General features: G+C 34.0%; 1 protein-coding gene across 2 annotated transcripts in view; it reads left to right on the top strand.

Annotated features, from left to right (window-relative positions):
* The window catches only part of MMP16 (matrix metallopeptidase 16), a 201723-nt gene that overhangs the window by 111928 nt on the left and 72040 nt on the right, over positions 1-17755 (top strand). For both annotated transcript variants that reach the window (XM_057426090.1, XM_057426091.1), the window contains one exon: positions 9900-10204. In XM_057426090.1, the coding sequence (XP_057282073.1) occupies positions 9900-10204 (305 nt within the window). The remainder of the gene's footprint in view (positions 1-9899; positions 10205-17755) is intronic.

Below are 17755 nucleotides of genomic sequence, written 5' to 3'. Positions count from 1 at the left end.
TCTGCTTACTTCTTCTCAGTGTGACTCTCAGTCTCTTTATAATCTGCAGGTTTCCAGCTGCATTCTGTGTCTTCCTGTCCAGAACCTTGTAGTCTAAAGTGTGTCCACTAAGCAAGTTTAGTAATTCCTCCAAAGAAAAAAGTGATTTCTCGCTCATTTCAATATCTGCTGCTTCTTCCACTTTTCTGGAACCAAAAACACAGCCAAAACCCCCACAAAACCACCCCCAAATCTAAGCCATATCCCCTCCCCTAACAGAAACACAGAATAAACAATAAAAAGGATGCCATCTATCTTGCATATGTTATCATGGAGCTTCACTCACCACCTTTTCTGAACAGGAAGGGCAAAAAAATGTGTTATGTGGACATATCCATTATGTTGAAAAGAAACCAACACATGAGCAGAACTTGGACCTTAACAGCACTCAATGGGCTTTCCTAAAATATTTGGGTTTGTTTTTTTGTTGTTGTTTTTTGTTTGTTTGTTTTGGGGGGGGGGGGGGGGGGGGTGTTTTTATTTTTTTGTGTGTCTGTTTGGTTTTGTTTTGTTTTGCCAAGAATTTTGCTTGGAGTAAAAGGAACGCAAGCTTTTCAAATTTGCTTCTTTGTTGCTTACTTCAAGAAAATAATACTGTAAATGTATAAACTCTTTTTTGGACTCAGTGAAATCTGCTGATGTGGAGCTCTTCTTTGTATGCACCACTGTCAAGTAGGTGCAATTCCTGTGCTGAGGGGAGTCCACTGAATCTGTATTTACTATTAACCATTTGCTATCTGACTGGCTACTTAGTCTTGGAGTATATCCTCAGATACTCTATTTAAATGAAATAATTATCATTTCAGGCAAAGCATCAAGACATTTTTAATGGAAAAATATAATTGAGATCACATATAAATGCATTTTAAACTGTGCCTATTTGTGTTTTCACTCTAGCCTTTTTTTGTCCACCACTTATTTTTTTCCCCAAGGTGCTCCTGACACCTGCTACATTTAAATTAGCTAATGTTGTTCAAAATATATTTCCTCTTAGCATGTCACATATAATGTTTTTTCTACATTTCCATATTTTTAATTTTTCAAGTTGAAATAGCTCCCCAGAATCTCAAGATGGAGTTCCAAAGTGTCTTACTATTTTAATTCACAGTAATTATGTCCTTTCTGAACATATACTACATTTTGGCCTTATGTGATAATTACATTTATAAAACCGCATTTGTCTGCAGACAGCATCAAAATGCAGAGTTCTGGTTTTGGGAACGTCAGCATGGAATGGGCATTGTGCTTCATTGATTATACTTTCCCTCAAGGAATGCAGCTTTCTGCTTATTTGAACTAGTGAATAAGGTGTTGGTTAGAATTTCTGTTTCTAATGAAGTTAAACAGCAATATCACTTACTGGATCTTCTCTGCCTGGTATAGTTCTTGCTGGCATACTTTGTAAACATTATTAGTACTAATGTTATATACGAACATGACTTTTACAAAGAGAGAAACAGAAAGCGTTTATACCAGCCAGAAGAGTATGGCAGTGAACAAGAGCATCTAGGATATATGAGAATTATAGCCATATTATAGAACAAGCTACAAAGATCTTACTGATATAGTCTTTATTCTTCCTTAATGTTTTAGACAGCATCAGGTTACACAACAATATCTGTGAATAATAAAGCAATGAGCTTTGTAAAAATAGAACATAAATGTTTATATGTCCTTTTTAGACAAAGAATTATTGAATATAAAGCTTTTTCATCAGAATTCTGGGTATACAGTTGACAATTTTAACTCCAGCAGCCAGTCATTGATCAGATTATTCAGTCTGAAGAACGCTTTTATGAATAATATTGGAGAATGCTCTATAAAAGCCAAGTTTTGTCTTGAATTACAGGCATTATGTAGAACTTACAAAAGTGTAAAATAAAATAAAACAAAAAAGTTAAGTATTAAAAGCTATTCAGCAATATTTTTGCTATTTTGAGGAAGAAAAAAAGCCTAATTTGATGATTTAGCAATATGTAATAACTTAATTGCTGGAGGTAATTTAGCTGTGGTTGAAAAATACTTTCACACCAAACCAACCAGAAATAATCTTTTACTTGATGTCAGTGGACTTTGGGTCAAGCCATTGATTAATGTTTTTTTCCTTATCAACAAGTTGGATGCATCCTGGATTTCAGCTCTCCAGAAACCTACAGAAGATGAAAAGTTTGGACATGTCTAACTTTATGCTGTCCAGTTAAATGAATTCGTGCTAGATGGGAGCTTCAGTATGCAATTAAAAATCCTCTTTTTCTTCTTAATAATAAACTATGTTATTTGTATGATCTGAATGATCCATATTGTGTGGAATATGGAAAGAGAATTTTTCTTAGATGTTTAAAAACTACACTGAAAAGTTAGAAAATACTGAATTAAGAAAAAACATACAGGATACTGTTGATTCAAAGTATTAACAAGATTCTTTTAATAAAATAATAATTTTAGTGTACAGCTACAGAGGATTATTTAGAAAATACTTTCTAAACCAAGGAATTGCCCCTTACTAAGAATACTTGTCACAAAGTGAATATATGATGAATTTCCTTGGCTGCATTTTGCTCATGAATGAAAAAAGGTCAGCTCTGTATTCAAACTGAAATGATAACACAAACTTTGCATTATGATGACATTTACACTGAATTTAAATATATGGCTATACTATTTCAGCATTAAGACATGAGGATTGTCTTTTCACTAAAAATGAAAAGCAAAAATAAGTGGAAATAATGATTATCTTTTTTTTTCGTCATTGATGCCAAAAACATTCTTACTTGAACAATTTTGTGAATAGAAGAAATGTCTAAAATCTTTATATGATAGCAATAGTCTATGTTTTGATTCATTTGTATCTGACTAATATATTTTGAAACACACCAGAAGCATTTACAGGATTGGGCTGCACTTTAATATATCTTTTTCCCTATGTACATATACGGCCTACAAGACCTACAAATGGAAATGCTTAACAATGTGCTTTAGAATCCTACCTTACCATTTTAAGTAATTAAAAATGTTTGTAGTTCGTAGCTCCCTGATAGCACAGAACACACAGTAGTATGTAAAATGTGTGCAGATTTATATTGAGAATTGATACCTCCAGACGTGGAAAGCATTCAAAGTGACATGGTGAACAAGTTTTCACGGTTCTCTAATAACAGATGTTTTCAAAATGACCCACCCATGAGTACTTTGCATTCATACTTACATGTTTTGCTGGAACTCTGATGATTTACAGCTGCAAATCTAGAAAAGTAGTAATTTGAACAAGACACATTGCTTGTTTTCTACAATAAAGTTCTCATAAACTGTTAGACTACCATAGGGCTTCAATCCTTCAAGACTAATGGGACAGGGATTCCTGACACTAAGCATTAGCTTTCGTAGTAAGCATGGATGCAGTAATAGATGTTAATTAAGGCTCTATTAACATTCTTAAGTCATTATAACTGCATCTCCTACCAGTAAAAGATGCAATTCCAGTGAACCTAAGGATACACAGGGAAGTTTCCTCTGTGTGATATCTGCTAGTGTAATTTTAGGCACTGTTTAGGAATCTGAATAAAACGGAATGTTTCAAATGCTGAATGTTGATTTAAGCATATTTATCTCTCTGGTAAAGCTTGGTGCTTTCCCAAAGTCCAGCTTAATGAAGGTTATACCTGCCCTTTTGTTTAAAGAAACATATTAGTATTAATATATACCTTAACATTTCTAACCTCTGAATGGAAGGAGGAAGAACGTGTAAAATATACTTAATAAAAGATTAAATTACACTGTGGTGATTCTAAAATTTGTGCAATGAAAAAAGTCTATGTAACTGTGATTGTGAGAGAGGATTCCTACATAGCAATCAGTTAAGCCAAATGGCTGTGCTCTTCCATAGTGTAAACAACAAAATAATGCTCTTCATTATATGTATTTTTAGTGCTCTTTCATAAAAATTTGAATATTATAGAATATCTACTCTCATTTCTTTAGTATTTGCCTACTTCAGCAATCCTGAAATAATGAAATATTTTGATATCAATATGCTGTAAATGTAAATGTTTATGTTGCATTTTATTATAAAATAATAATTTAATATAATTTATAAAAAATAATATTATTTTATAATATAATATATCAATATATTATATATATTATATATTGTATATATTATATTATATTATATTATATTATAAATATATATTATGAATATATTATAAAAATAATATAAAATAAACAAAATAGTAAATTATGACATGGGGTACTTAGAACACCTTTCCTATAAAAACTTTTTCTGTGAAGTACTTTGCTAATCTTGGTTTTGTATGTTGTATAGCTCAGCTTTTGTCACTTTTCATCTCCTTTTAATGAATTATGGGAAGACTATTATCCATGAAACTAAAGAGGCAAGAGAATTATGAATTCTTTCTAAATGGTAGCAGTAGGTTGACTTTTAATGTGGCCACAGAACAAGAAAATCAAAAGCAATAGTTCTGACTTGGGTTTAACCAGCTGGAGCAGGAGCTTTACGAACCAAGATCACATTTTACCTGAGAAACATTCTTAGATTATAGCTACAAAGACTTAGCAAAGTGAGACTGGAAAGAAGTTGAAGCTAAGAAAACCCACATCAGTGAGACATTAATGAAGCAACTTGATGGAAAGTATCTCTGGGAAAATGATGGTGCAAAATGAAACACAGCTTTGGCCAGAGGTAAACTATTATTTTCAATAAAGGTAGCACTGGGGTTAAAAAAAACAAGAAAAAGCTTTCATCCAGTTTAGGTTTGATTTACAGCAATGGAAACGAGAAGGTAGTTTCAACAAATTATTCAAACTTAAGCTGTGTTTCAACTAATTTTATCTTAACTGTTTCATATCTAATACAGATCTATAATTGGATTACTTCAAACAGATTAGTGACGGCATCTTTCTACCTACTTAGCTGAATTTCCTGCTCTTTTATCTTGTGTCCTTTCTTTATTTCTTTAGAATGGGATTTCCAATTTGTGACTTTGCTCCAAGAAAATCCTGGCATATTTGAGAGAAATGGTGTTAAAGAAATATTTTCCCCATTTATGTTTAATGGATATATATATACATGTTCTAAATTAAAATATCATTTTGCATCATTATCATTACTTAGTGATTATAAAACTGCTCATTACTATTCATTCAAATCAGCACAACAGGACAGGAAGTTATTGTTAATCTTGAACTCTAGATTTAATGAAGAAATGAGCATAGAAACAATTTTTAAAAGTATTTATTATATACAGTGGAGAATAGAAGTATCAAGGTCTGCAGACCATAAAGTAGTTATTAAAACTCTTGTGGAGGCCATTACTGCTAAGGGAAGCAGTAATAATAAGCTTTATGGATTTCAAGCTTTGTCTAGCCTTTGCTGGGTCTAGCTCAGCTCCGAAGGTTTAGCTTTCTATGCAGAATTGTAGCAATTCATGTGAAAAATATAACGAGCTGTTCTACTGACAGCTCGGGAAGGAAAAAAGGAAACAGTGAAATTTAATGGCAAATATGTGCTACTTCATGTACGGTATTTAAATTTCAGATGACTGATTTTACACAGCCAAGTGAGGTATATCCTGGCAGCCTTGCAAGGCTCCTGAAGCTGTTGCAGCCAAAAAAGTGTCACTGAAACATGGATAATTTTTTTGAGGATATTTTGGTGAAGGAGGGAAAGGGGAAGGAAAACCTGAAATTTTTATAAAATCAGTAGGACTCAGAATTTCAGAATAAAACAGAACTCCTCAGGCATCTGTAGAAATAGTAAATCAGTGTGAAAAGAGTGTATCAGTGGTGAAATCTTGTTCTTGTGAGAGACATGGATTTAAAGCTGTAATGCCTAAAACAACTGTAAGGTTGAAAACCATGTTTGCATCAAATGTCAAAAATAACCACAAAATACTGTATTCAATTGTCTGTGTTTGTCTATGAACTGCGGTTTTCAAAATTGATACAAAGCATCACTCAGATTGCTAGTTTGTAAAAAATTTGCACTGAAATGTTTTATCTTATAGATCATCTTTTGTTTACTAGAATGCTAAATCACTACTGATTTAGTCAAGGTCAGCATTGGATCTTTCTCTCTGTTGAACATGTTTTCTGTGAAATAATCACCAGACTTAGAGGTTAGGAAAATAATACTTGGGAAATACTGTTTTTCATTGTGATGGCCTTTGTCTAATGCTGCCATCTTGCAAAAAGAGTGTTCTCAGTTGGCATGTCCTTCATTTATTTTTATTTGAGCTCCATTATCTGTACATGTTGAGAGTAAGATACCGATTTCCTCTTTTTTTGTTACCAGTGATGTTTACCACTATTTCATGTGACTGTTGGCTTTAAGATGTTGAGCCAAATATAACAGTAAAAGTGTTCATGGAAAACTTTGCTCTCGCAGTGATATGTCTAAACTGAAGATTTTTAAGAGATGGGTCCTAGAACCTTTGGTAGTTGATAGATTGTCTGTAAGGATTCATCTTCTTACTGTACTTTCCCTTTGGAGGTTATGTAATCCACATCATGAAAGAAATACGAAATAACTTGGATTCCATATGTCTACATGGGTGAATTACTTAAGCAAATTTCCCACCTAGACACCTTCAACATTCACGTTGCACACACTGTTGGATTTTGCTGGTTTAGGATTGAACATGTGTTGTGTTAAACACATTAAAATGGACAATCTTTTTCTGGAATTACTCTTATACTGGAATAACTATTGATTTATTTTTATTCTTTTAGGGCTATGTTTTTCAGTGTAATCTTGCCCTCTCTGGGAGGTTGTTTTGGAAGCCAGAAATCTGTCTTATTTTAATACAGACTGTTGCTTTGAAAAATCTTTCTTCTTTGCAATGAATCTTGAGATTTATTGCAAATAGGATAGTATTTTAAAAGTTATTTAGCAGCTTGAACCCCTAGAAAAGGTCTTCATCATAATTAAACACCCCTAGTTAATGTGTGTGAAACTAGCACAATGGCTCAGTTTTTCAGTTGTAATCAATGACTAAAACTTAATTCTGTACCCTGGAAAAAGCAAGAAAATGTGACGTGATAAGGTTTAAAATGTGACTCAAAACCCTTTTAGACCAAGTAATTAATCAACTTACCACGCATACAAAATTCCAATCTGTTTTAGCCATTTCCTCATGTCATATATACTAGCATAAAACCATCCTTTTGTTCTATTTGTGTAAACCCCAGTGTGGGACTTTGATCCATTATTATGGTTCCTAAATACAAACCAATAAAATAAACCTGTATCTTTCAGATGAACTTTTCCTATGTCAAAATGCCAGTTATACTCTGTTTTCTATGAAAGCCTGTTGATTCATGTTGATTTGCTGTATTCATTATATGTAGTGAATAACAGACTCATGTAGCGATATGTAAAGAGGGAAAGGTTTTGCACTGGGAGAAGGTAGATTTAGATGACATTAGGAAGAAATTCTTTACTATGAGGGTGGTGAGACACTGCCACAAGTTGCCCAGAGAAGCTGTGGGTGCCCCATCTCTGCCAGGGGCTTTGAGCAACCTGGTCTAGTGGAATGTGTCTCTGCCTGTGGCAGGAGGTAGAGTTGAAATGATCTTTAATGTCCCTTCCAACACAAACTATTCTATGAGCTGCGCTTGAGACAATTTGCATGCTTTAGAGAGCACACTGCAGGATTGATTAAGAGCAAATTCCTCAGCATTGTAAGTGGTATTCTTAGCATGGCAACAGGTTAACTGTTGTCAGGTTTTCAGTAATGGCAGTGTAAGTATGCCTTTGTGAGGTGTTTTGATTTGGTTGCACATGACGCTGTAGTTGTAAAATACTGTACCCTGTCAAGGGGCACAGGGTGAGTAATTTATGAACCTGCTAACATCTCAAAAAAGTATTTCACAAAGGAAGGGTGTTCAGAAAGGGTTTCTGCAGGCACTGGTGGTGGGTCCAGAGCATCTAATATTTTTTTAAACACCTGAAAATCAACACAACATTAGTCATAAAATCACTGATGAGTAAATAGCTATGAAGAGCATCATACAAAGTAATTTGAATCACATGATATTTGCATCATATAAGGTAAGGCTATGCCTACAAATCAGAGGTCTTTTTCTCTCTGACTGCAAGATCAGTACAGCAGTACTTTGTAGTTCTGACAGAGCCAGTTTTAAAGAACATTGCAAAGTTGGAGTAAGTTCAATGAAAATTGCAGAAAATGTTGAACAGGATGGGAAGAATGTCTTATAATAAGAGATTTAATGAGTTCAAACTTTTAATTTCAAAGAGATAAAAAAAAGGTTATGACTTTGCAGTGCAGAAATGTCTTTTAAATGTCTTTTTTTCAGGGAAAAAAATATTCTTCAAGCTCCTGTATGTGAAAGAGAAAGGCAGAATAAGAACCAATGTTAACAGACTGATAATTAAGGGAATAGACAAAAGTATGTAATGACTGGTTAAATCATCTTTGGAACAAAAGATCAAGGGAAAGAGTGGATTCTCTACAGTATGCTATCTTCTAATCTGTTACCTTTTTGGAACATACATACTAGATAAAAAGATATAATGCCTTGGTTAAATAGCATTATTGGACTCAGTACAAAAATATTTTTGAGTGGAAGTCAAAATAGGCAACTTTATGTTTCCTGCCTGAACCTGTGAACAAAATATACATGTCAAGTCAAATCTATAAAATTAGATTTGAAGGATTTATTTCCATTTACATTAACTAACAATACCATATAATCAAGCACATTTAATGCACTAAGTGAATGAATCATTCCACGTTTATTCATGAAAATATTTTCATTCTCCACTAACATGACATGCTGTCATAAGTTGCATAAATCTTACATATACTCTAGAACAATGTCATTTCTGAAATTTGTGCTGGACATTCTGTCAAGCACATGTCAAATGAACAAAGACCATCTGACTGCAGCAGTTTGAGAACAGACACAACCCTAACAGATTTTTCTGGTCATGCTAATTGAGTAAAAATGACAGAAGAAATTGGATAGGTCTAAAATTTATTCTTTTCTTTAATTCAATAATTAAAAAAATAAGGTTTTTTTAATGATGATTCCGCTATAATTTGTTAGTAATTGTGATTCTGAATTAAACTGTAATTTGATGTTTCTTTGCCTTTCTCTTATGTGTGTCATTTGAAGAGTTAGTGGAGACTGAAATTTCTGTTTAAATATATGTTTCTGAATTAGTAGATAGTTGTGTTCTATAAAATTATTTCTCTGATTAATTCTACAGTTTTAGGCAAGATTCATGGAAGTAATCAGATCATAAAAGGACATCTTAGCCTGTATTGAAATAAAAAGGCTTTGTTTCTGATAAGGAATTCTCATCAGTCACAAAAGCAACAAGAACTGTTTTTAAGGCTTTGTGAATACCGGCTGGTGGTCACAGTATGGAGCTCTGCTATTGTTAATGGACTCATTGAGAAGTTAAAATTTCATTTTACTGGAAACATTTTTCTTTTGATCAGAAATGACATGCTGTTCTTTAGCTGTGATAGATTCTAATTGTTCTCCAGGACGTAAACAGTCAGTGGTTGATTAATCTGGTTATCCCACTGTTAAGAATTTTTCATTTTAAAATATTTTTAATCTTCTAAAAATAAGATTTTTGTGCTGCTGAGAGTAACCTAACACTTAAGAAGTTCTAGCATAAAGGGCTACACAGATCGACACAATAATTTTGCACTGACTTCATTAAAAATACTATTCTCAGAGGATACAATGATAGAATAGTATTTTTTTATTAAAAGCACAGTACTTTTAATAATTAGGGGAAAATGGATGTAAGCAGTGTCACTTACCACTCTGTCAAATTTAATGTGTTTTTTGTTTGTTTCTTTCAGCATAAAGAACGTCACTCCAAAAGTAGGTGATGCTGAAACTCGTAAAGCCATTCGCCGTGCCTTCGATGTGTGGCAGAATGTAACTCCTCTAACATTTGAAGAAGTTCCTTATATTGAATTAGAAAATGGAAAGAGGGATGTGGATATTACAATCATTTTTGCATCAGGTTTTCATGGAGACAGTTCTCCCTTTGATGGGGAGGGAGGATTTTTGGCTCATGCATATTTCCCTGGGCCAGGAATTGGGGGAGACACTCATTTTGACTCAGATGAGCCATGGACTTTGGGAAATCCTAATCATGATGGTAAGAAAAGATTTTGGTATAAACAAAATAAATAAATGGCATGAACTTTCAGCTAACTACTATTTCCATGCTTCCCTGTCCCTAAAGGCACATACTTTTGTTTTCTAATTTTACGTGACTTTAGAAATGTGTTCAGTTGATTGTTCTATTAGAACCTCTGAGAGAAAAGTTTATGTCCAAATGCAAGTTGTGGTATGAAAACATGTTTATCTTGAAAAACATTGAATTCTTGTTAGGAACTTTTGTGTTCATTCAAACATTGTACGGATGAATGTTTGCATAAACTACTTTCATTTTGGAATTATTTGCCATATATTTAGGTTTAGGAAAAATGTGGAATGTTCTTTAGCAGTGATATGAGAGATTAAGAACAAGTAAGACTACTCACCAATACAATGGATACCAAAGTAAAAAAAAACAAACTCTAGACTTTAGGTTTTCTTTATGGTGGTGCAGTAGCAGCATTTTAAGTCAACTCTTAAAGATGCCATTCTAAGAACAGAGTTAGTGTTTCCCATTAATTTCTTAAATTATTTTGGAATTGTTAATTCCAACGATAATTCCAATTTACTTAAATTGCACATTCCCTGTAGTCAAATATGTGACTACATAGTGCAGTTGACATACCTAAAATTTACCAAATGAAAATTAAAGATACTATTAACAGTTACTCTTCACAGAACTGTAATCTGTCCCTTGCTGAGCTCCAACTTGATAGGATGAAATACTGCCATTATTTAGGGAACCTAATTTAAAACTAGCCTTCACATCTTTGCAGAACAGTATCAGAAAAGAGGTTTTGTGTAGACATGTTGTCTGTTTGATGCTTTGACAGGTTTTGGTCCAAGCAGCCCCAGTTGTCCTAGTAGATCTCTCTAAGCCAGTTACCTAGAGTTTGAGTGTCTCTTCAGCAAACAGTGATTCAAAAGAGGATTCACAGATGCACAAAGAGGATATTTTTGGCATACAGAAGATGATAAGGTCTACAAGAAGTGCAGAACTGCTGTATTTCAATGTTACACTGAATCTGGGAACAGTGAAAGACTTTATCTAATTCCTTCTCATTTCGAGATCTTCCAAGTAAAATTCAGAGCTTTTTATGTAGCATTATTTGTAGCCTAGAGTTTGCAATAAAGGTTTAAATTAGTATTTCAGGAGTATAAATATGGTAATGTGATTGTTCTTCTGGTGCCACACTTCTGCTGAGCCAGAGTCAATGAAGCAAGAGCAGCATACTATATTGTGAAAGCTTTTAGTAGCAGAATAAGAAGCTTATTTCTTGTGGACCAAGCCCTAGATTCTTACTGGAGCAAAATCTGTGTCATTGCACTGCTCATTATTTGCCCTCTTCACAAGTTTAGCTCAAAGAAACAATGGGAATCTTCCATTTGTGCAGTTCAAGTACATAGTCATAGTATTGTGAGTCTAAATGAAGGGGGTTTTGTTGGCTTCAGTGGGAGATCAACACTGTACATAATGCTCTGTGGTTTTGGAGCTATTACTTCAAGCACTTGGGAAAATCTACAGGCATCTGTATGTTGAAGTCAAGGTGTCAATGTAAAATGTGATAACTCTTTTGGAGCAGTTCCACATATGGATACTCTTAGTCTTTATGAAAATGGGGAAACTTCTCGCTTTCTCCTTTAACTTAAGTAATTTTCAGAGTGCTGAAAGGCACTCATGTCTTTTTATGTTTTTTTTTGTGGTTCAGTTTTGTAGAACAGTTTTCAAAAGTTATTTTGTATATTAATGAATCTTAAGATATTTTGAAGGTAAAAAGATCAAGTGAAAGTAAAATGATGATATCACTAAAAATACACTCTTATGTATTGGAAAACTGTGAAGTCTTATAATAAAAAGCTTTGCTATCTATGCCATGAAGATTTAATAGATAAAAATGGAATTTTACTCTGCAGATTTAATAACTTATGTTGTTTGGTGTGCTCATGCATACTTTTTTAAGGGACACTTTTTCCTGTTAGAATTCCATAGTCAAGGTAGAAAACCCAGGATATTTTACAACTAGAAAATTTGTGCAAAATACATGAAAATTAAAATAATTATCTTACCAACATAACTTCTCTGAAGAATGTTGGCAACTCCAAGCTCTGAGTTTCATTGTCAAGATGGTATGAACCATGGATCTTCGGTCATAGCTATTGCCCAGAGAAAAAACATATGTCATTGTGACTGTAGAAATAGCAATGTACGTGCAGTTGATCTCCATATGCAGTGTCTATTTGTCTGATTAGTGACCTCCAGTTATCAGGTAGTCCAAGTTCTGATGATGATCGGACTGCATTAGCTCATGTCTAAGAATCCTGAAGGAACATCCAGATTTATTTTATTTTTTTTTTTGAGACTGGAAAAAAATTCTGGGTGGAAAAAGAAGACAAACATGCCATTTGGAATTGGCAGGGAGAAAAAACTTACACCTCTGTTAGGCTCCCTATTATCTTGAGCTTAATCTCAGAGCACTGAAAAGCAGAAGGTTGAAGCATTTATGATCTAGCTATGAGCAATTTTTCCAGGTGAGTGTCATTTTTTTTTTAAGTTCTTTTCTTCAGTAGTCATTTTCACATAGTGTTATTCAAAAATCCAATAGAAGTGGGAAAATATTTGGTGATTTATTTTTATTTGTGTTCTTTAATCAAGTTTTTCCCTAGAGTGCTGATTTTCTCTGTTCCTGTTCTATTATCCAGAGTGATTTGAAAACACAGACCAACTTGGTTATTTAGCAGCAAAAATGCAAATATAAGATCCTCTTGGAAAGCAGTAGCCTCATTCTCCACCTTGTCCTGTTCTTCTAATGAAAACAATTTGCATACTGTCTGCCTCAGAAAAGACAGGCAACTTCTTGAAATGCTTTCGTTAACTGCTGTCCTTTTTAGAATATTTTTTGTTACAAATAGAAATCATATGCAAGTTCAGTATTCTAACTATAGTTAATTCCCAAGGAAATTTATCCTGATGACTTAATTGCTGTGTCTTCATACTTCAGGCTTTTTTGTTTATCTTACCATGTTTTCTTGACTTTCTTGTGTTTTGCCTGGTTTTAATAATGTTCTAGACTGAAAGGATGGCTCTGTTAGAAATACATCATCTCCACAGTGCAGTGCTGCTTTCCTTTGTTCTCACTTCAGTTGTATGTTTTTATGGGTTGCAGACCGATCTTGCCAATCTGAGGAAGATAGCTGTGCTTTGACTCCTCCTTCATTCTGAAGAATGAATAAGCTTTTTGTAGGAGTAAAGACTAATGGGCCTGTCACTCAAGAAAAAAAAACTCCTGTCATGCAATTTAACACTTGTAGGCTCTCTAAAATGATGTATTTATGTGCTTTCTTAATACCCTGTAAGCACAGTACAGCTGGTACCATAACTCCAGCTGTGCTGTAGAGTTAAGCTGTAGAGTTTCCTTCTATAGTGCTGCAGGTAATGCCAGAAATAAGGCAGAAAGAAGTACAATAACCTTGCCATCACAGGGGAGCAATGGAAAAAGAACAGCATTTCTTTTGCTAGGGAAGGAGGATAAAAGGTGCTAGGTTTTTTTTCAGTTATTATTATTTTTGCAAGGTAGAGAAATGGCAGTGTTCCAGTATTTTGGACAAAGTGTTTGTATGCATTGGACTGTAGCCTTCCTCTAGTCAGCTTTCATGTTCTACTTGTTCTTTTAGGACATCTACTTTTCAATTTGTTCTGTGGGTGTAGGCCTTTTCACCCCATTTCCTTTATGGTCTTCTATGCAGGCTTGAGTGTGCAATGCAAGCCTTAGGTTTGTAAATTATTGGGATAAGGTGTTTTCTTCATGTGTCTTATGAAATACCCTGGTAACACTTGGCAACTATGGTAAACAAGGATGCAGTTAGAAAAACAAGTATAACAATGTTCAGGAATAGCAAATCAGAAAGGATAGGGAATATCACAGGAAAACATTTCACAATAGGTACATTTACTGATGTCAAAAGAGAAGATGATTAACAGGAGATGAAAAGTTACAAAAGTAGCTATCTGGAAATTAGCACTTATTAAGAAAAACTTAAAATGCTTATTTTCTTTTGAAATGGTAGAAAAAAAAGTAGAGAGACAAAAAAGAAACGAAAAAGAAGAAACCTTTATATAAACAGCCTTGAGGCTAGGGAGATATTTCACTGTTCCCATGACTCCCAATCCATTTAGGTGATACATATCACCTCATTTTTTGAATGAAAAATTTACGGACAATGAGTAATATATCGAAATCCAGAAAAGGACAGTGGCTTCTTGCTAAGGGTGGCGGTTTTTTGGAGATATTGTATTGTAAAAATCCTCAACAAAAATCTTTTTCAAAGTATTTTTTTTCAGTTGCAATATTTCAAATCACTGTGATGAAATTCAAAGTCACTGCCAGGGAGTGGCAAGGATAGCAACTGTCTCTGTAGTAAATTTTCTAATAGCTAGTAGGAAAATCCTATCCTGTGCTTTGTCTTCTTGTACCAGAACTGAAATAAAAACATTTAGTAGCCCAGTTTTCCTGTGTGCAGCACAGAAAATGCAAATTAGAAGTTAAAATATATATTGTGAATGGTGCTTACTAAGATTTTATTTCATTGTGTCATTCCTGTGGCTGAAGGTTGGCTGTGATCCTGTAGAAGAACCTTCAGAAAGAGAGGAGGCAACATTTCCTTGAAGACCTGCTATATGCAGTCTACACAGTGGGGGCTTCATCTGAAGTGATAAAACATATATAGGATCATGAGCTGCTGTATTTTGAAGGGGAAAGGTTGGGGTGTTTTTTGGTTGTTGGTATTTTATTGTTTGGGTTGCATTTTTTTCTAGGAATCCCTTATAAAGCCTTGGAGACAACAAGAACTGTTCTCAGTTTACTTTGCAGTTTTCCCAGTAATTTAAAAATGGACAGTTTCAAAAACCAAATGAATCTCAGACTCTTTAATTTCTGAAATAACACAAGAAAGGGACAGATGAAGAGTCTGAAACCAGTTTTCTGAACAGGGACTACAAAGGAAGGTGTCTCATCTTTAGAAACCCATGTATCTTTGACTAGTTCTGTGGGCAAACACCAAGGACCATTTAATAGATCAAGTTTGTGTAATGTTCTGATATTCCCTGGCAAGATCAACCATTCAAAGCCATGTTCTTTAACTAGTGACTGTGCTCAGAAGTTTCATTTTGGCTGACAGTGGAAGGAAAGAAAGGACTGTGATGAATTCTGTGATTAGTAGTCGCTGCTGCCTGCATGTTAAATTCCTATCAGGTTGTAGTAATGACTGAGATGTATCTGTTATTCCTCACTATTCCTATACATATTTTCAACCCATCTCTTTTCCCTGGACTTATTGCATGATGTATTTATTATAAACGTAATTCCCATTAAATACAGGAAAGTTCTCAAGTGAATTCTAAAAAATATGGTAGAGAGAGCAAAAAGGAAGACATTCAGAGAAGGGGCCTTAATGGATGAAGATATATATACCATATTCTGATTCTAATACTTAAAATCATATATTTTATGGCTTCTTAATTAATATGTTTCATTTCTCCACCTGAGAGTGTATGAAAACATTTTTGCTATCTGTCAAAAGGTAAACATCTCTAACTTAAGGCATAAACTCTTGCCTCTAGTTTAAAAATTGCACTGGTTTATCAAAATTGATTTTACATTTCTCTGGCTACATGCCCTTAAGTTAGTTTAAACCTCTAAAGCAGTCATTTTTTATTGGGAAATTACAGAATGCATCTAAGCCTGTTTAAGGGAATGTTAAACCAGTTTGGATGGAGAGTGCACTACTTTTACCTAGATTAATTTAAGATTGACCTACTTACACAAGTGCAGCTTTTTAAAACAGAACAAGATTTAAACATAGCTCTTGGGGAAAACAAGGATTTCTTGGGAACTTAGATTTCAAGCACATTTGACATGATGCTTAATGTACCAATTACTGGCTAAAAATTTACCATAGAACTGTGTCTTTCAGTGGCAGAAAATGTTTGGCAAAATATTCAGCTAAGTTTAGGATAAACACAGTAATCAGTAATGGTAGTTTGATACTCTTCTGTTTGTATTCATATCTGCAAGAAAAATAGAAGTCAAAGTAAAATGCATGATTTTTTTTTTTTAACCTCTGTAGCAAATATACCAAGGCAACTACTGTACCATACTGAAATTCTGCAGAAATCAGTTCTGTCAAAACCATAGAATGAATAGTAGGAAATGAAACTCCATTACAGGTTTTTAGTGTTCAGTTACATTTAAATGTAAGGAGAATATTACTGCAGAGTGCTCATATTCTTTTGGAATATTTGTACCTTGCATATACATGAAGGTGTGTTTTCAGGAAAACAAAACCAAACTTAAATAATTTAGTAATACTTTTGTTAACTCTCCAGCATGCAGAAAAATATTCAAGTTTTGCAGGCAATAAAAAGAAAAAAAAAAAAATCCATCACTTTGTACAATGCTGTCTGTATAGTGCCAAGTAAAAGCTTCTTGGACCTGATGCAAATACAGTACCTAGTGTAATGTACATGGACTCTAGTTAGTGCATAGATTCTGCTGTGTGCACTCTGTTGGCAGCCAAGAAAAATTTATGAAAATCCTGATCTCTGAACTGTATAGATCAACTTGTAGTAAATTTCTTTTGGCTGCCAGTGTGGTTGACACAGTGAAGGAGATATATGCTGCTGGAAATATGAACCAGTGGAGTTGTGAAAATTAAGTCTCCTAAGGGAGCTCTGTTTCTCAGACTGTGCTCATGTCATATACTATGGTTAGGTATAAAGAAAGCCAAGCATTTCAGATTAAAGGAAGCTCTGTATTACAGTATTACCATGACTTTAATTTCATAAAGCATAATGCTCTCAGTTAATTGATTACATAAATATATTCATAAGCTCTTATCAATATCAAATTTGATCTGTAACCAAGCAGTGTATGACCTTGCAGCTGTCACATGCTTGTTTTCCAGATCTGTACTAGGATAAATTTGTAAAAGATTAATATCTTCATTTTGTTTGTATTGTATTAGACTTCTATATGTACTTGTAAATACAGACTTGCCAACATGGGTTTATATCAAGGGCTATCCTACAATATATCCTATCTCTAGTTATGGCTATTAACAGATACCTAGGGAAGAGAGTAAGAGCAGGGCGAACATATGGCAGCAAAACACCAGCATATTCCCTTTTAGCTTCCAGAAATCTGTGGCTCAGGTTCCTGAGCTACAGACCATATTTTTGTGTTTAATAGCCTTTGAGGGATTTCCTTTCATGAATTGGTGCAATCTCTTTTTGAACTCATGTAAGCATTTGGGATCCACAGCATCCTGTGACAATTGTTCTATAGCTTAGATGTGAAAATTAACTTTTCTGAACTTTGAACCTGCCATTGATAAATTCACTTTAGGTAGACTGGTGCCTATATTGTGAGAAAGTAGTTTCCTGATCATTTTATCTAAGACATGCATAATTTTATGGACCTCGGTCATATCTAGTTTCCAGGGTAAAGACAGAAAAAGACCCCTAGCCTGTTGAGTTACATCTTTGTTTATATGT

This window comes from Pezoporus wallicus, unplaced genomic scaffold, assembly GCF_028554395.1.
Source record: "Pezoporus wallicus isolate ANWC-B61680 ecotype Strahan unplaced genomic scaffold, APGP_CSIRO_Pwel_v1 contig_4131, whole genome shotgun sequence".
NCBI lineage: Eukaryota > Metazoa > Chordata > Aves > Psittaciformes > Psittacidae > Pezoporus > Pezoporus wallicus.
This window is presented reverse-complemented; position numbering and strand designations above follow the sequence as displayed.